Source organism: Rhododendron vialii, chromosome 3a (assembly GCF_030253575.1).
Source record: "Rhododendron vialii isolate Sample 1 chromosome 3a, ASM3025357v1".
NCBI classification, from domain to species: domain Eukaryota; kingdom Viridiplantae; phylum Streptophyta; class Magnoliopsida; order Ericales; family Ericaceae; genus Rhododendron; species Rhododendron vialii.
In genome coordinates this window covers 6,661,791-6,680,829 of record NC_080559.1, presented here as the reverse complement: position 1 = coordinate 6,680,829, position 19,039 = coordinate 6,661,791, and the positions used below count along the sequence as shown (strand labels likewise).

Below are 19,039 nucleotides of genomic sequence, written 5' to 3'. Positions count from 1 at the left end.
TCAAGTTCAAACATCGATCCAAACTAATTAATACCATCCAAATCTCATGATAAATTCATGGAGTCCAATTTCTGAGATTGATCTTGGAACAACTGCAACATTTATTTAAGCACACATGGAAGAAGCATTTTAATTTGGCAACACTTTTTTTTATAACTCAAAACATATCAAGAGACATTATATTGAACTCCCACCCAAATAACATCTCATAAAGCTCTACTACTAATACATCATAATAGATACACTGAAGAAAAAACCACTCTTCATTTCTTTTCCCCCACTCTATCAGGATTTTATTTCTAGCTCCCTCGAGACTCCGTCCACACCTGCAAAGTAGAAATGCACAAAAAGATTAGAAGGAAAAAAAAAAAAAAAACAGAGAGAGAATAGATTTTTTAAAAACATTTTCATGAGATTGGACCCACAAATTCTTTGGATTAAAAAAAAAAAATCAAAATGAGTGTATGTTAGGGAAAAAAAATTCCTATAATTAATGCTTAATTATCAATAATTTTTCGATCGAAAAACTTGCTAATCTTTTTTTTTTTTTGATCCACGGAAAACTTGCTGATCGATCATGAATTAGTTCGTTCTCTCTTTTGCTTTTGCATCGTTACAACGCCCCGTAGCGATACACAAATTTGAAATATGGCTTATGTTATGACTATAGGACTATATATATATATATATACACACACACACACACACACAGAGATCTATATAGAAGCGTACGCAGAGGGCGGAAAAGAAGATAAGGACGGGGCGATCTAATCGCTGTCGCTGCTGCTGCTATCATGGCCGCCCTCGTGCTTCTTCTTCTTCTCTTTCTTCTTCTTCTTCTCCCCCTTGTTCTCATGATCCTGAGTACCACCGGTACCGCCGCCGCCGTGGATCTTGTCCTTCACCTTGTCCATCAACCCCCCTCCTTCCTTGCGCTGCCCCTCGCCGCCGTGGTGCTGCTCCCCGCAGTGCTGCTCCGTCTTGTGCTGCCCCTCGCCCATGTGCTGCCCCTCGCCCTTGTGCTGCTCGCCTTCCTTTTTGCCTCCCATGTGGAGTGTTTCGCTTATCTTGTTCATGATTCCTGCCATTTTTTCTTCTCTCTTCTTTTTTCCTCTCTCTCTCTGTATGTAAAAGTGGATCGGGAAATAGGGATCGGATGTGAAGAGAAGAGAATGTCCAAGGGTTTCATTTTATAGGCGCTATAAAAGTGGAGGATAAGGATTAGGTAAACGGGTCAAGGGTAGGTCCACGATCTCAACGGTCCAAACGTATTTTGAACAGTTCAAATTTATTCTCTTTCTCCTCGTTCCATCACTCACTCTTCTTTTTTATTCTTTTTAAAATCTGAACCATTCAAAATGTGGATTTGATCGATTGAAATTGTCAACGGATCCCGTGGGGTTAAAGAAAGAGTATTAAAGAGAACGTTATCCGCGGAGGAGACCTGAAAGCTCGTAAATACCCTTGGTACGTGTACGCGGCGTGTTGGCAGATGACAGGTGTTAACGATCGATTCGAAACGCCAACATCGCAATCCCAACGCAATCCCCCTCCACCTTCTCCTTGCCTTTAATTATTTTCCTTTGGTGTGTAAAGAGAACATATTATTCATCATATTTTCAATAATATAATGCAATTCTTTTGATGAAATTAAAAGGGCTGACACTTGAATTACCAACACTTTTTCAAACTACCCGTGAACTAAATAAATTCTACACCTAACCATCCTAAGCGGATCGGGATTCTCTACAAGGATTCTCTCTGTAAGAATCGTGTGAGAATTTTCATTCAGACCGTTCAACTCGACGATCAATGATCTGAATACGTCTGTTATCTTTGACCGGTAATTAATATCAACTTAGGCCCTTGTTAATTTGTAGATTGCTCGATCGCTGTTAGAGATCTTTAAAATGGTGATTCGTGATAGTATTAAATTTTTTGGTATTTGGTAATGATCCGGTGATTCTTGTCATGATTAGGTACGATATGGGGAAATCCAGCGAGGATCCAAACAGATATCCTTTAAGGAAATTGCAAGGGTCGCATTCCAACCACACATTTTTCACATGCATGTGTGAAAATTTCATAATAAATGATAATGACCCGGATAGAACCCATATGTATATAAGAATAATATAGTTGAGATGCGACAAATTAATGTGACTGTAATATCTCTCTTCATTTAAATATGTGACTGGACATTGGATACTCCCTATTTTGCAAGATATGGTTTCTAGATATTGACTTTAATTTTCCTTGTCTACTGTTGCTATCACTCTGGAGAAGACTTTTTTACCCACCTTGGGCCCATTTAAGAAATTACTCCTAAGAGGCAGGTGTCTCATTTTGTAGTAGCAGATGTTTGGATAAACTTACATGCATCTCGATTAATTCTGAGATTTTGAAGGTAATAATTTGACATAATTCTTAGTAGCTCCAAAGTTTGCGTTGGTTTGCTTCTGTGGGCATGCGATCTAAATTCTAATGGTCAAATATTTATTGCTTTTTTATTCCCGACGAGAGAAATTAGTAAAATATTTTTTCACTTATATCCACTTTAGTAGTACTCCATGCCTCCTGTCCATTATTTTCAGGACACGTACGCTAACCAAAAAAAAAAAAACCTTGCCGACAGAATAAGAGAGATAAAAATCCTATCCTACTTTAAGGGAGAATGATACCCCACCGCAGTTCCCCCACCGAACAGCCCCCCGCACACACGCCGGGCCCACTCCGGCAACCGGACGGCCTATCCGAACCGTCCAAAAATTCTAAAAAAAAAAACCGAAGTGGGTCTGCGCAAAAATCAATGGCATCCGACATGAATAAGTGCTCGATCCGAACTTCCAAAAATCAGAGATCCGAGCCATTAAAAGATGGAAGATTGGTTCGAGCACTTACGCATGTTGGATGCCATTGATTTTCGCATAGACCCACTCAATTTTTTTTTAATAGAATTTTTGGACGGATCGGATCGGCCGTTTGATGGCCGAAGTGGGCCCAGCGTGCGTGCGGTGGGCTGTTCGGTGGGAGAACTGCGGTGGGGGTATCATTCTCCTACTTTAAGCGAGAGATATTTTGTTGATAGCTCGTAGTAGCTTGACTATTTTCACCATTTATTAATGGTGATTAAAATCGAGGCGAAGTTTAGGCGTTACTAGTAGTATTAAATATGTAAAAATCACACTCTTTATATCCTACTCCTTTCGTTCCAACTCTCAAATTCTTGGTCTTCTACGGTTTGGCCGTAATGTCTGTTTCGGTCCGCAAAATGAGAACTTCAAAAAAATAAATTTTTGACAAAAAAAATTATTAAATTTTTTTTTCCACAAATTAGTCAATAAATTTTGGAATTTTTAACAAAAATGTATTTTTTGACTCTTTTTGGAATGAAGATAGTAGTCCTGTTCCAGGATTCAAAATGGATATGTTTAAGTTCAAACATCCAAAATACCAATCGAATCCCTGTGTGTGCCAGTATTGTATACATCAGCGGCAAGGAGTTAGTGAATTTGTGAACAAATGATCGAGGCTGTTTATAACCGCCCCTCGTGGGGTTCGACCGCAGGTCTCCACTAAAGAAGACTCTGGGTAATGTCAACTGAGCTAGGAGCTCGTAGGCAAATTCGGAAAATATTCATAAGAGTCCAATTTCTAAAATCTTGGAACTACTGCAACGTTTAAGCATGGAAAAAGCATTTCAGCAACATTATTATTATTTTTAACTTAAGCATATCAAGAGACATTATATTGAACTCCCACCCAAACAACATCTCATAAATTCTACTACGTCATAGATACTGAAGAAGAAAAACACTCTTCATTTCTTTTACCCCTCTTATCAGGATTTTATTTCTAGCTCCCTCGAGACATCTGCAAAGTAGGAGGAACAAAAAAATTAGGAGAGAGAGAGAGAGAGAGAGTAGATTTTTAACAACATTTGTAGATTGTGATCAAAAGCTTGTGTCACAAGGTTATTTTATTTTTCATGATCAGATTCTAAATATTCTGTGCACAACTGTAAATGTTTTTCTTTAGATAAACCTTCTTCTTCTTTTTATAACGTTTTAACGTTTATTAAGAAAAGTTCTAGTACACTATAACATTGGCCTCGCAAGTTCCTTGGATCACAAAATTCAAAACGAATATATAAGTTCAAAAAATACTCCTTATGATGCTAATTTATCAAAAAGAAAAAGAAATTGGTAACTACGTATACACCCACAACCAGAATGATTTTGTTCACTCTCCATATACAAAAGACGTAAACATTACTCTGTCTTTTTCATCGGTCAAAATGGTGCAGGGATCATAGAAATATTATCTCACTAGAGGACCACAAGTGGTTCCGGCCCCTTTTAGATACAAATTATGTGTCCATCATCGGTTGCATGTGTGTACGTAAACATAGAGATCTATAGTATGGTTAATTACCTAAACGGAAGCGTACGTAGGTAGCGGCGGAAAAGAAAATAAGGACGGGGCGATCTAATCGCTGTCGCTGCTGCTGCTGCTCTCATGTCCGTCCTCGTGCTTCTTCTTCTCCTTCTTCTTCTTCTCCCCCCTGTTCTCGTGATCCTGAGTACCACCAGTACCACCGCCGTGGATCTTGTCCTTCACCTTGTCCATGATCCCCCCTCCTTCCTTGCGCTGCCCCTCGCCGCCGCCCTGGTACTGCCCCGTCTGGTGCTGTTGCCCGTACTGCTGTTGTTCGCCACCGCCGTGGATCTTGTCCTTCACCTTGTCCATGATCCCCCCTCCTTCCTTGCACTGCTCCTCGCCGCCGCCCTGGTAGTGCTCCGTCTGGTGCTGCTGCCCGTACTGCTGCTGCTGCCCCTCCCCGCCCTGGTACTGCCCAGTCTGGTGCTGCCCCCCGTACTGCTGGTCCGTCTTGTGCTGCCCCCCGTGCTGCTGCTCCGGCTTGTTCTGCTCGCCTTCCTTTTTGCCTCCCATGTGGAGGGTTTCGCCTATCTTGTTCATGATTCCTGCCATCTTTTCTTCTCTGTCTTCTTTTTTTTTTCTCTCTCTGTATGTATAAGTGGGACGTGAAATGGGTATCGGATGTGAAGAGAAGAGAGCGTCCACGGGTTTGATTTTATAGGCGCTAAGAGCAAGTACACTAGACGAGCAAAAATACATTTTTTGCTATTTTACCTAAGAGAAATATAAAAAATAGTCTACACCAAATGAGCTAAAAGAGGAGTTAAAATGCATTTGTGAATAGTTGTTCTCTATTTTTACCTATGTACTGTTCATACTCTTTTTTTATTATTATTATTTATTTCTCTCTCTCCTCCCTCCTTTCTCCTCTCTTTAAACAATAAAGATAATAAAAAAATGAGTGAAAAATATATATTTTAATTGGAGTTAGGTAAAATAGATAATATTGGTGTAGTATTGAGAGAGATGTGAGTAGGTAAAATAAAAAAAATACACTGTTGATCAGCATTTTTACATTTTCATTGGTGTACATGCTCTAAAAATAAAGGATTAGGAGTAGCTAATTTGCTACGTGTACGCGGCGCGTTGGAAGATTCAAAACGTCAACATCACAATCCCAAATGCAATACCCCTCGTATTATTATTATTTTTATAATGCGTAAGTCTTAGGTTAATTTGCGCCCACTTCATATTAATTTATACAATCTCTTTCTATAATCGTGTTTCACATGCTTACACGTGAAATGAGGTGATTGCAAAAATTGCCAGCAATGAAAATTGAAGTTGATCGAAACTTTGAGAGAAGTCTCCGGCCAAAATCACCTGACCAACCCTTTAATGGTTTCCTTCTCCTTACTTTGTCTACCGATAAAATAAGTTTGGACTAAACTAAATTAATTTTCGCTGACGTATAATTTAATTTTTGTTTCATACTGTGATTCTTTTCAGGGTTTTAATTTTTGTTTTTATAGTTTTTGGGTGTTGAGTGGATATCACGTGACACTCGTCGGCGATCCGGACCGTCCAATCAGTGATCCAATTGCCCAGAATTACTCCCCCCGCGCCCCTCTCTTTTCTCTCTGAAATCCCCTTCCTCTTTTTTTCTCTCTGAAATCCAAACGGTCTAAAACACGTTTAGACAATTTGAATTGCACGCGCGTACACTATGCCCTACCGACACCCAAAAATTTCTTGTGTGTCGTTGTTGTCAAATGGTGGAACCAAGTGGTGATTCGTGATATTAAATTTGGTCGGGTGATTCTTTGTCCATAATTAGGTACGATGTGGGCAAATGGCAATCATCCAGCGAGGATCCAAACAAATATTGTTCAAATATACTGTAGTATTTGACTGGATAATGTAGATATTTGGAAGATGTGGTTTCAAGATATATATATATATAGACTTCTTTCCTTTGTTTTTTGTTGCTATCACTCTTTAGCTAGAATTTGCTAATTTTGTTCACCTTTCATTTAAAATAGTGAACATTATCTTTATTTATTTTGATTGAAATAGTGTGTATTTCGTTATACTTATCAAAAAGTATATTGTAAGGATGAGACCTACACCATTTTAATCAGTAAAAAAGATGATAGTATTCACCCTCTTTTAATGAGGATAAACAAAACACTTTTAAACGGCTTAGATGCATAAACGGGCATAAGGTGAATATACCTGCCCGACACTGAAAAACTTCTCCTACTTTAGTACTAGTACTCCATGTGTCCTGTCCATTATTTTCACGACACGTACCGTAACAAAAAAAAAAAAACCTTGCCGACGGAAATTTTCCAGAAAAAAGAGAGGAGAGAGATAAAAATCCTATCCTACTTTAAGCGAGAGATATTTTGTCGATATTTTTCACCATTTATTAGTGGCTAAGAGCATTCGCACCGATAATAATCAAAATGTTTCACGTTGATTATCCATTTAGTTCATAATTAAATTTAATAATTTTTACCTCTACATTGATTGTTTTTGCACCTCTAACAAAAAAAAACCTCACAATACACAATGCACATTTGTCCAATCGCAAACAAATTTTAATCATGCACCTGACCACACCAAATTATTCGTCTTGCTGAGATGATTCCAATGTGGAGTGTTTTTGAGTTATTGAGTTTGGTTATTAGTAAAAGTTGTTAAGTTTGGTAATGGAATTGGTGGAATTTTGTTATTTGCTAAAAGAATTGTAATTTTGCTTATTACAATGTAGGGTGTTTTTTAAGTATTTGTTATTCAATTTGCTTATCCACACCTATTTGCTTATTACAATGGAGATGCTCTAAACACACTATTAAAATCAAGTCAAAGTTTAGGTGTTACTATTTGTATTAAATACGTAAATATCATACTCCTATCCTACACCATCCATCCCAAATTCTTGATCCTCTGCGGTTTCGCCGGAATGTCTCTTCCTATTTGCAAAATGAGAACTTAAAAAAATACATTTTTTGACCAAAAAAAAAAATTCAAACTTTCTTCCCACAAATTAGTCAATAAATTTTGGAATTTTAAACAAAAATGTATTTTTTGAAGTTTTCGGACTCTTTTTGGACTGAAGGTAGTAGTACTGTTCCAGGATTCAAAATGGATATATTTAAGTTCAAAGTTCAAACATCCAAACTAAGGGGTCGTTCAGCTTAATAAGCCAAATGACTTATTTTTTTTTATCCTTATTGAATTGAAAAATCCTAGCCCACCTAGGTTTTTAGATTTGCTTATTTTTTTAATCTCTTATAAAAACAATCTAACTAATAATAAATATTCAACCAATCAATAAAGACATACCAATCTTATGACCGGAAAGCAATAAACAGAATAACACCAAATATATGTGGAAAATCCAAAACGGAAAAAAACCACGTGAAGGAATCAAAAACACTATACTCAATGTGTAGTTACAAGCAAACTTACCTAAGATTATGAATCCTCACCAATCACCCTAAGTTCTACTTGCCAAATCCTCATTCACCACACCCAGTACTTCGACCACTGCTGCCTTGAATCCACAAGTCTTCCATTTGCCTCCCGGAATCCATTGAAAGACTTTGTACTGTCTAGGAATCCTCCTAAGGGCTTCTCTGGAACTTGTAGTTGTTGATGAAATAACTCTTGGAGATCTATTAACGCTCAATGATACATAAATCGTATCTGTACTCCAAGCACAATTGAAAAAACACTCTCTAATGACCCTAGACATGTTTCTAGGTCTTTTTCACCATAGGGAGAGGGAGAACGGCGCCTCAAATAATTAAGAACTAACTGATGCGTATTTATAGAGATGCTGAAAATATTTTGCTCGAGCAAAATCCCTGCCTTCAATATTTTGCTTGAGCGAAATGCACATCTTCAATTATTTTATTTCCTTACTCCCACTTTCCTTTTCTCCATGATACTAGTCTTTCCACATCACAATCTGTCCATGTTTCTTTCTGAATCACAATCTCTCCATATGTCCTTCCTAATCCAAAAAACCGCTTGACTAATGTCTACCGCACTCAAACACAATACAATGCAAATCAAATTGATTCCTTTCCACAACCTAAACAGACTCTCTAAAAAAATAAATAAAATAAATTACAAATCGATAACGGGATACATGAAATTATGTGTTTTGTCAATGGAATTGCCAACACAAAGAACTCGGCTTTTTGGAGATTACAATTTTTTTTCTGCATTTGTTAGTTTTTTGTCAACTTTTTGTGGATTATTGCTTCTTCATGAATAAAGGAATCTAAAAAGTATAAAATTATGATCGAAACCCATTTTTTTGAATAAAGATGAAAAAATGGCTTGTTGGCTTATTTTTGTCTTTATTCAAAAAAATTTAGGTTTTGATAGTAATTTTTTACTTTTTAAATTTCTCTCATCATGAAAAAGCAATGATCCACAAAAAGTTAACGAAAAATTAACAAATTTGAAATGTTTTTGAATAAGAACAAAAAAAAGCCATTTAGCTTATTAGGCCGAACAACCCCTAATTAATACCAATCAAATCCCATCATGAATTTGAAAAATGTAATTTTTTGTGTGTGCCAGTATTGTATACATTAGCGACAGGGAGTTAGTAAGCTTGTACACAAGAGGTCCAGATGCTGTTTATAACCCTGAATGCCAACCAACCACTTAGGCTTCCATTAAGGAAGGCGATGGGTGATGCCAACTGAGCTAGGAGCTCATTGGCAAATTGGGAAAATATTCGTAGAGTCCAATTTCTAAGATCTTGGAACTACTCTGGTGCAACCAAACTGATTCGAACATCCGATTATCAAAAAAAATGTAAATTCACTTAACACGATATAAATTATCTCCATATTACAAAGTATATCTCCATTATTGCAATTTTTTTTAAATTTATATAAGATGACAATTTAGACTAAAAAAAAAATCAATTTGTTTGGTATTTTTCTCGTCTTTAGTGAAAGTTTTTTTTTTTTTTTCCATAAAATTTTTACTCTCTAGACTTAACAACTAACCCACGATTTTTTGTTCCAAGTATTAACATACTTTACCTCCACATATTTGATTCGACTCCAATTACATCTGTAACGACCCTGAATTTTGGTCTGTAAAAATTTCGTTAAATATTTGAATTTTATTTGAATTACTTATTTTCTCTTGAGTTGCTATATGATTGCTTGTTAATTTTCGTCGTAGTTAAAATTTTGGTCCTTGGTTAAACTCGTGACTAGAAAAAAAAAAAAAAAAAAAATCTACGTGACCAATTTAGTTAATTTCCAACCGACTACTTGGAGGAACCGAGCAACCGATTTACCTAGTTACTAGATGAACCTTTTGGATCTTTTGAAACTTTTGAACCTTTTGCTTTTACCCATTGGTCCATAATGGTTAAGGTAATTTTTATCCATTGGACAATAGCCCCCCCCCCCCCCCATTTAAATATTTTGGTAAAGTACAAGATATAGTATTTTAATGGTTTATAAAAACATGTGCAAAGTACATTTATTCTTTGATTATTGGGGATTTTTCCACCCCTCCATTATCCATTGGTTAATAACCGCAAGGGTAAATTTTGTCCATTGGATAATAAAACTTTTTATTATAAAAGTACATGCAGTCTTTTCAAAATTTTATTTTTATAAAAGGTACTTGTACTCTTTTGTCCAATGGTTATTAACCGCAAGGGAAACTATTATCCATTGGGTAATAACCGTTAGGGAAGTTAGTGACCATTGGATAATAGAGACTTTTGACCAAATAAAGTACCGATGTGACTAGGGAACCTTCCAATAAAGTTGATGTGACTAGTCAAACTTCTCAAACCCTAGAAATTACTTATTTATTTCTTTTTATTAATTTGGTTTTATTCTTTGTCCTTTGGACAATAAAAGTTAGGGAAACTATTATCCATTAGATAATAGAAACCCAATTCTTTATATTAAAAGGGTTTTGAACAAAAGTACATGAATAGACTTTTATAATTATTTTAAAAAGTACTTTTGATTATTTTTTCTAAATAAAAGTACCCTAGTAACTATTGTCCATTGGACAATGATTGTTAGGGTAATCTTTACCCATTGGACAAAAGCTTTTCCTTTATTATATTTGGCTAAGTACATATGGGTAAATTTCAAAAAGGACATGTAGTCTTTTAAAAGACTTAAATTATAATTTAAAGTACTGTACCTTATTATCCATTGGACGATAACCGTTAGGGGATTTATTATCCATTGGGTAATAGATTTATTCTTTCACCAAGTACATGGGTTTATTAAATTAATCTTTTTTCTTAAAACCCCATGTGATGAAGTACCCATATTTTAATTTGAAAGTACTTATTAGCCTTAGTAGCCTTTAAGGCCTAATATTCTTAAAAGTACCCTAGTTTATTTATTTAATGTGACATGTGCCTATTTATTTGTTAGTAGGAGAAACTTAGCCTTTAAGTTTCCTTGGCTCAAAGTACAAAGTACCTATTATTTTATTTGTGTTGTATGTATATATATATATGTGTGTGTGTGTATGTAGTACTAGGAGAGAGAGAGAGGGAGAGAGAGAGAGAGAGAGAGAGAGAGAGAGAGAGAGAGGAAGGAGGGAAGAAGGAGATGGGATTGTACTACCTTGATCTTCCATATCCTTTCAAATCCTTGGGTAATATTCTTCCTAACCAAACATAACTCCCCATTGTACAACTTTCAATTGTTTAAACCAAGAACCTTGTACCTTTGTCTCCAAATCTTCCAACAAATCTCTCATAAACCCATCCAAGGACAAGTCTTAGCCATACAAGCCTACCTTTTAGCCTAACCTAGCCATGCAAACCTAGGGTTTAGCCTTTGATCTTCCATAAGTGCATGACATGTGTCAAAGTGTGAGGTATGGTGAGAGAGAGGGGGGCCGGCCTTGAGAGAGGAGAGGGAGCCAAGATTTTTCCTATAAATAGGACCCCATTCCAAGCATTGAACACACACCTCCCATTCTACAACTTCTCTCTCTAGAATTTCCTTGTTCTTTCTTTGTTCTTGCTTAGTTCTTCCTTTGTTCTTGAGTAGTTCTTGAGTTCTTCAAGAAACTCATCCTAGGCCGCCACTAGACCGCCATTCGACCACCCTCTCGATCCAAAAGTAGTAGTAGTATTAGTCAAGTAGAAGTTTCGAGAGAAACTTTTCTCTTTCGAAGCTACCGGAGGCCTACCGTAGGAAGTTACTCCGCCCGACCACCGACGTACTTTCCGTAGCCGACTACCGCCAAGAAGAACGGTAGATTATCCCTATCTACTACTCCTAATTATATGTAGTTCATCCTTACGTACTTATCGTTTGATTAGAAGTAATCGTATTTTGATCTTTAAGATAGTTATGAACATGCGTATATGAGTTGCTTGTATTACTTGTGGTATGTGATAAAGCATAAGTGATTTCACTCCAAAGACGTCCGTACATGTGGCGTTGTGCTTTGAATAAAGCATAAGTGATACACTCCAAAGGCGTCCGTATATGTGGCGTTATACTATAAGTAGTGATTGAGCGTGTTAAAGTAATATAGAATTGGATGATCTTGTTAGAAAGATATGTGTCCTACCGCGGAGTCTTTGAATGTAAACGAGACACGAGAACCGAGAATGTAGAAACATGACACATAGGGTGTGATTAATGAAAGGAAATGTTTTCCGAGGAAGGAAATATTTTGAAACAACATAATGACCGGTTTTGGGTGGCATTATGTGAGTTGTGTGCGTGCGTAAAAGAAACATTTGAAAAGGTTGAAATGTTTTGGAAACCGCGATGTGGCCGGACATGGTAGCCCATCGTGTGGATTTTGAAAACCGCAACGTGGCCGGACTTGGTAGCCCGTTGTGTGTATGAAAACTCGTAATGTGGCCGGACTTGGTAGCCCATTGCGTGGATTGTGAAAACCACAATGTGGCCGGACATGGTAGCCCATTGTGTGGTGTGTGTTTTGTGTGTGTTCCAATGGGAATCCGGGAAAAGCGGAACCATTGTGAGGTTGTGTGTGTTCCAATGGGAATCCGGGAAAAGCGGAACCATTGTGAGGTTGTGTGTGTTCCAATGGAGATCCGCAATAGCGGAACCATTGTGGGTTGTGTGCGTTCCCATGGGAACCCGGACCGGCGGAACCATGGTGAGGTATGGCTTGGTTATCCGCGGAGAGGAGCCAATGCAATTGTGTGCCAATGGGAACCCGGCGCGGCGGAACCATTGTGAGGATACTCGGGAGACCGGCGCGGCGGAACCGAGGTTGGGTGTGTTAAAAACAAATTTTGAAAACCGCAATGTGGCCGGACGTGGTAGCCCATTGTGTGGTGTGTGTTTTGTGTGTGTTCCAATGGGAATCCGGGAAAAGCGGAACCATTGTGAGGTTGTGTGTGTTCCAATGGGAATCCGGGAAAAGCGGAACCATTGTGAGGTTGTGTGTGTTCCAATGGAGATCCGGAATAGCGGAACCATTGTGAGGTTGTGTGCGTTCCCATGGGAACCCGGACCGGCGGAACCATGGTGAGGTATGGCTTGGTTATCCGCGGAGAGGAGCCAATGCAATTGTGTGCCAATGGGAACCCGGCGCGGCGGAACCATTGTGAGGATACTCGGGAGACCGGCGCGGCGGAACCGAGGTTGGGTGTGTTAAAAACAAATTTTGAAAACCGCAATGTGGCCGGACGTGGTAGCCCATTGTGTGGAGTGTGTTTTGTGTGTGTTCCAATGGGATCCGGGAAAAAACGGAACCATTGTGAGGTTGGGTGTGTAGCTTGGTTATCCGCGGTACGGAGCCAATGCAAATATTTTCGTGTGCCAATGGGAACCCGGCGCGGCGGAACCATTGTGAGGATACTTGGGAACCCGGCGCGGCGGAACCAAGGTTGGGCGTGTAGCTTGGTTATCCGCGGTACGGAGCCAATGCAAACGATTTTAAAAAGATTGGGTGTGTAGCTTGGTTATCCGCGGTACGGAGCCAATGCAATATTGTGTGAGTTAAACAAATGATTTTTTAAAGATTGTTTTGTAAGTAAAAATGTTGACACGGTCTACGAGGAGTTGCGTAGGAGAAAACTCTGAAATCTTGGACACCAACGATAGATGATTAATGAATGTGGATGTGTCAATGATTAACTGCGTATATATGTATCATGTGGAAATCGATGTGTTATTATTTCCTGTTGTTTAAGTCATGGGTTAGCGGGTATGAGTTTATCCTGCTGAGCTTTGTAGCTCACGGTGTTGCCTTTTGGTGACCCTGACATATTATATCGGTGGCGACGCTGGTATAATGTGTCAGATTTTGTAGATGATCAGGGTAAGCAAATCACTGTGGAGGCTTTGGAGCTGAGGAGCTGGCAAGAATGGAGAAGCTGATGAGCTGTAGTTAGGAACCCTAGAATCCCCCTCCGTTTATGTAAATATTGAACTCTTGAGAGAGTTTTGTTGTAATAACGAGCCAAACTCCATTTGATTTTATGAATAAAATGTCCTTTTAACGTACCCAAAATTCAGGACGTTACAGATTTTATCAATAAATTGTCTTCTTAACGTACCCAAAATTCGGGGCGTTACAACATCATTTTGAAATTTTGTAAATTTATTATCATTTACTGTTGAGTATATTTTTATTTGAACTGTCATCAGATCAGCGACACTTTAAGAGACAAAATGTTAGCCTATTAAAAAACAACAGGTGAGCAAGACGAGTGTAACGAAAATGAGAATGTTGAGGTGGATATGTAGTAAGACTAGACGAGACATGTTAGAAATGAAACGGTTCATGAGATGATAGGTATAGCACCTATAGAGGAGAAGTTGAGGGAAAATAGGCTACGGTGGTTTGGGTATGTCTACCGTAGACCAGAAGATGCAGTAGTTAAGAGAGTAGATAAGATAGTTTTGAGTAGAAATTTTACGGGGAGGGGTAGATCTAAATTGACATTAGATGTTATGGTGCAAAAAATATGAGTATAATGAGTTTGTGTGAATGTGTAACCCTTAATAGAGCTCAACGGAGAAAAATGATTCATGTAGCGGACCCCAAGTGATTGGGACATAAGGCTCGGTTTGGTTTATATCTAGTGCATCTCAATATTTAAAAGTAAAGGATTTTACAAAAAATATTCATTATATTTTTGTAAAAACTAGTAAAAAAAGAATCCAAAAGTCAAAATGCAAAGCAAAGATGGCTAATTTTTCAGGTTTGTAAATTTTCACTGAATTTTATTCACTTTTTTTTTTAAAATTTTTCAAGCAAAATGAGAAACAGGCGATTTTTTTTTGTGATTTCTCTCAAATTAGAGGTACATCCAAGAGACCAAAATCCGATTCCACTATCAACAAAGTTTACAAATGGGCTTGCAAGTGATTCAAGGATCTTATGAAAGCCACGTTTGATAAGTGTGTTGGATTAAATAGGATTAGTAAGGAGATGAGATTGGTAAGAAGATGAGATTAGTAATCCCAAGTGTAATCCCAGGAGGGTGTTTGGTTGTGTAAGAATTAATCATGGGATTGTGATTACCAATCCCAATTCCTTGTTTGATTAGAATACCAAGGGATAGGATAACAAATTGCATTTTCCAATCATACCCATGGGTGAAAAACCTCGTCTACTAAATTGCAAGGAAGTCCCATTAACAGATTGCATTTTTCAATCATTTTCGGACAATTTGCATTTTTTTTCATCTAATCAATTTCCAGATTCTTATTTGGACAACCATCCCTGTATCATTGATCGTTTCATTTAGTTGATTTTTTTTTAATTTTACAATAAAAAAGGCACCTGCATAATTTATAGAGGCCGCGAGATGCTTTAAGGCTACAAATGAATGCATGAGTTCCATCTTCTCATCTCCCTCATAATTATTCATGCATAGTTTTTTCGCGTTTGTTAATTTTGCGTCTAACTTGTGGGGATTATTGATTCGTCTCGTCAAAACGAAAAAAGTAAAAAATTACTCCCTCCGTCCCTTTATTATAGTCCAGTATTTCATTTTGGGCTGTCCCTTAATAAGTGTCCATTTGATAAAGTTAGTGGGTAAAGTTGGTACATTGTCTATTTTGTCCCTAAAAGTAGATTCCATTTTGAAAAGTTAGTGAGTAAAAAGTGTAATGATGAGGGGTAAGTAGGAAAAGTGGAGGAAAAAATTGATGTGAAATGTATAATGATGATATTTTTTTTAATAAGTTGAAGTTACGAAATAGGACGTTTAAAAAGGGACGGAGGGAGTATGACTTTTGTGAAAATATTTTTGGAAATATCAAAGATAAAGTCTAAAAAATCGGCTTTTGGATTTTTTCTTAGATATTTTGAAAAATATTTAGGTAAAAGTAATTTTTTTATTTGGATAAAAGTATTTGCCAAATACTGTATGTTGCATTACAAAAGGCAAAAGCCAATGGACTCTGGTCCTCAGGTCATGGAAGGCTTGGAACATCCTTTTTTTATTTATCACATACATACATAACTGGGTTTGGGTGTTTTTAAGTACGATAAATCCTTTTGTGTACAAGTGGGTAAGCAATAAAGGGATACTACTGGTATTAATAGAAAATAACATGGGCAAAGAGGTCATTTTGTATCACAGAGCTTGGGATAATACTAGTAATACTTAGTGGGAGGTGGTATTGATAATCCCATGAATTGGGAGGATTGGTAATCCCATGGTATTACTAATCTCAACCATTATTGTGCAATCAAACAAAGAGTTAAAGGGATCACAGGATTAAAAATCTTATCCCAACCCCTAACTCACTTATCAAACATGACCTTTGGTGTATCCAACAAACTCCGATTCAAAGAGAGAGGAAAGACCCCACCAAAATAGATGAACATAACTCTTCAATGCAGCTGGAAATGAGAGCCCGAAACAGAGACAAAAGAGCCCCAATATATCGAACAAAGCTAGCTGCTGCAATTTTCCTTTCCACATCAGCCTAACCCCTAAAACTAAACTAATTAAGAAGAAGAACAAATCAGTTCCCAAAGAAGCAGAAACACAAAAATGCATTTTTTGAAGTCCTCGGACTCTTTTCGGAATGGAGGTAATATTGTTCCAGGATTCAAAATGGAGACGTTCATGTTCAAACATCGATCCAAACTAATTAATAACAACCAAATCCCATGATAAATTCGGAAAATATTCATGGAGTCCAATTTCGGAGATCGATCTTGCATGGAACTATTGCAACCTTTATTTAAGCACATGGAAGAAGCAATATTTCAGCAACATTTATTTTTATTTATTTTTAACTCAAGCATACGAAGAGACATTATATTGAACTCCCACCCAAATAACATCTCATAAAGCTCTACTACTAATACATCATAGATATACTGAAGAAGAAAAAACACTCTTTATTTCTTTTCCCACACTTATAAGGATTTTATTTCTTGCTCCCTCCAGACTCCGTCCACACCTGCAAAGTAGGAGGAACAAAAAAAATTAGGAGAGAGAGAGAGAGAGAGAGAGAGAGAGAGAATAGATTTTTAACAACATTTGTACTTTGTGATCAAATGCTTGTGTCACATGATTAATTTATTTTCATGCATTCTAAAATATTCCCTGCACAACTATAAATATTCTCTTTCGTTGCACTAGTTTTTTCAGAATTTAGAAATTCTGTAGTGTAGCCCGCACTATAGGGGCTGTAGGACATCCGTTCCGGCTGTCCATTTTAATGCCAATTACTTGTATTTAATCAAACTTCCTATTGGAGTCGAGCCGTCCATTGCTGAATTGTACGACCGGGTTGGCCGACCCATCCTTTAGGATCCCCTTGCCTGTGTTCGCCATCGATCAATTGTGTGTACATAAACATACATACATATACAGGTCTATAGTATGGTTAATTACCTAAACAAAAGCGTACATTGAGGTGGAAAAGAAGATAAGGACTGGGCGATCTAATCCCCCCTGTTCTTGTGATCCTGAGTACCACCACCGTGGATCTTGTCCTTCACCTTGTCCATGATCCCCCCTCCTTCTTTGCGCTGCCCCTCGCCGATGCCCTGGTACTGCCCCGTCTGGTGCTGTTGCCCGCACTGCTGTTGTTCGCCACCGCCGTGGATCTTGTCCTTCACCTTGTCCATGATCCCCCCTCCTTCCTTGCGCTGCCCCTCGCCAACGCCCTGGTACTGCCCCGTCTGGTGCTGTTGCCCGTACTGCTGCTGCTGCCCATACTGCTGTTGTTCGCCACCACCGTGGACCTTGTCCTTCACCTTGTCCATTATCCCCCCTCCTTCTTTGTGCTGCCCCTCACCACCGCCCTGGTAGTTCCCCGTCTGGTGCTGCTGCCCGTACTGCTGTTGTTCGCCACCGCCGTGGACCTTGTCCCTCACCTTGTCCATTATCCCCCCTCCTTCTTTGTGCTGCCCCTCACCACCGCCCTGGTAGTGCCCCGTCTGGTGCTGCTGCCCGTACTGCTGTTGTTCGCCACCGCCGTAGACCTTGTCCTTCACCGTGTCCATTATCCCCCCTCCTTCCTTGCGCTGCCCCTCGCCGACGCCCTGGTACTGCCCTGTCTGGTGCTGTTGCCCGTATTGCTGTTGTTCGCCACCGCCGTGGACCTTTTCCTTCACCGTGTCCATTATCCCCCTTCCTTCCCTGCGCTGCCCCTCGCCGCCGCCCTGGTACAGCTCCGTTTGGTGCTGCCCCCCATGCTGCTGCTGCCCGTACTGCTGCTGTTCACCACCGCCGTAGACCTGGTTCTTAACCTTGTCTATTATCCCCACTCCTTCCTTGCGCTGCCCCTCGCCGCCGCCCTGGTAGTGCCCCGTCTGGTGCTGGCCCCCACACTGCTGTTGCTGCCCGTACTGCTGCTGTTCGCCACCGCCGTGGACTTTGTCCTTCACCTTGTCCATTATCCCCCCTCCTTCTTTGCGCTGCCCCTCGCCGCCCTGGTACTGCTCCGTCTTGTGCTGCCCCCCGTACTGCTGCTCCGGCTTGTTCTGGTCGCCTTCCTTTTTACCTCCCATGTTGAGGGTTTCGCCTATCTTGTTCATGATTCCTGCCATTCTTTCTTCTCTCTCTTCTTTTTTTTCTCTCTCTGTCTGTAAAAGTGTATCGTGAACTGGGTATTGGATGTGAAGAGGAGAATGTCCGAGGGTTTGATTTTATAGGCGCTAAAAATGGAGGATTATGAGTAGCTAGCAGAGAAAGAGTATTAAAGACGACGTTATCCGCGGAGGGAGCGGGGGAAACCTGAAAGTTTGTAAAATACCCTGGGTACGTGTACGCGGCGTGTTGAAAGATTCGAAACGTCAACATCACAATGCCAAACGCAATCCCCCTCCACCTCCTCCTTGCCTTTTAGTATTATTAATATATTATAAATATTTTTATCCACCTCTTCCTTTCCTTTTACGTAGTATTATAAATATTTTTGTCATAATTGTGCCTCGTGTTAGCTTTGCGCTCACTTCAAAATAATCCGTACAATCTTTTTCTATAACTGTTTCACATGTTTGTGCATAGAATGAATTAACCCCAAGAATTATTGGCAACATGGCAAGGAAAAGAGGAAATCCTCAAGTCTCTAGCCAAAATCATACGATCAACCCCTTATGTTTCCTTTCTCCTTACTTTTGTCAACTGATAAGTAAGTTTAGACTATACTAAATTAATTTTCGTTGA

At 38.9% G+C, this 19,039-nt stretch overlaps 2 protein-coding genes across 5 annotated transcripts; both read right to left on the bottom strand.

The window, feature by feature from the left end:
• Positions 1 to 127: 127 nt before the first annotated feature.
• Positions 128 to 6,829, bottom strand: LOC131318480 (protein SRC1-like). 2 transcript variants are annotated; one of them, XM_058348297.1, is made up of 2 exons: positions 733 to 1,380; positions 128 to 326 (listed from the first exon to the last, which is right to left on the bottom strand). In XM_058348297.1, the coding sequence occupies exon 1, from the start codon at positions 1,086 to 1,088 to the stop codon at positions 768 to 770; it is 321 nt and encodes a 106-aa protein (XP_058204280.1). In that variant the 5' UTR covers positions 1,089 to 1,380; the 3' UTR covers positions 128 to 326; positions 733 to 767. The 2 variants fall into 2 exon arrangements, with proteins under 2 accessions (XP_058204280.1, XP_058204279.1); XM_058348296.1 differs by adding an exon at positions 4,947 to 6,829 and having other exon boundaries at positions 270 to 1,042.
• Positions 3,817 to 18,554, bottom strand: LOC131318478 (dehydrin Rab18-like). 3 transcript variants are annotated; one of them, XM_058348290.1, is made up of 4 exons: positions 18,247 to 18,515; positions 17,986 to 18,108; positions 17,626 to 17,733; positions 3,817 to 4,740 (listed from the first exon to the last, which is right to left on the bottom strand). In XM_058348290.1, the coding sequence occupies exons 1-4, from the start codon at positions 18,418 to 18,420 to the stop codon at positions 4,489 to 4,491; spliced, it is 657 nt and encodes a 218-aa protein (XP_058204273.1). In that variant the 5' UTR covers positions 18,421 to 18,515; the 3' UTR covers positions 3,817 to 4,488. The 3 variants fall into 3 exon arrangements, with proteins under 3 accessions (XP_058204273.1, XP_058204272.1, XP_058204274.1); XM_058348289.1 differs by lacking the exon at positions 3,817 to 4,740 and adding an exon at positions 16,576 to 16,823 and having other exon boundaries at positions 17,261 to 17,733; positions 18,247 to 18,554; XM_058348291.1 differs by lacking the exons at positions 3,817 to 4,740; positions 17,986 to 18,108 and adding an exon at positions 16,576 to 16,823 and having other exon boundaries at positions 17,261 to 17,733; positions 18,121 to 18,255.
• Between the last annotated feature and the right edge of the window lie 485 nt (positions 18,555 to 19,039).

Coding starts and splice junctions, on each gene's coding strand:
- LOC131318480 (XM_058348296.1), bottom strand. CDS start 5,139: ATGTATTTTTGCTCGTCTAGTGTACTTGCTCTTAGCGCCTATAAAATC. Junction 1,043..4,946: donor CGAAACCCTCCACATGGGAG/GCAAAAAGGAAG, acceptor TCCACATGGGAG/GCAAAAAGGAAGGCGAGCAG.
- LOC131318478 (XM_058348289.1), bottom strand. CDS start 18,420: ATGGCAGGAATCATGAACAAGATAGGCGAAACCCTCAACATGGGAGGT. Junction 18,109..18,246: donor TGGACAAGGTGAAGGACAAA/GTCCACGGCGGT, acceptor GTTAAGAACCAG/GTCTACGGCGGTGGTGAACA. Junction 17,734..17,985: donor GAAGGGGGATAATGGACACG/GTGAAGGAAAAG, acceptor GTGAGGGACAAG/GTCCACGGCGGTGGCGAACA.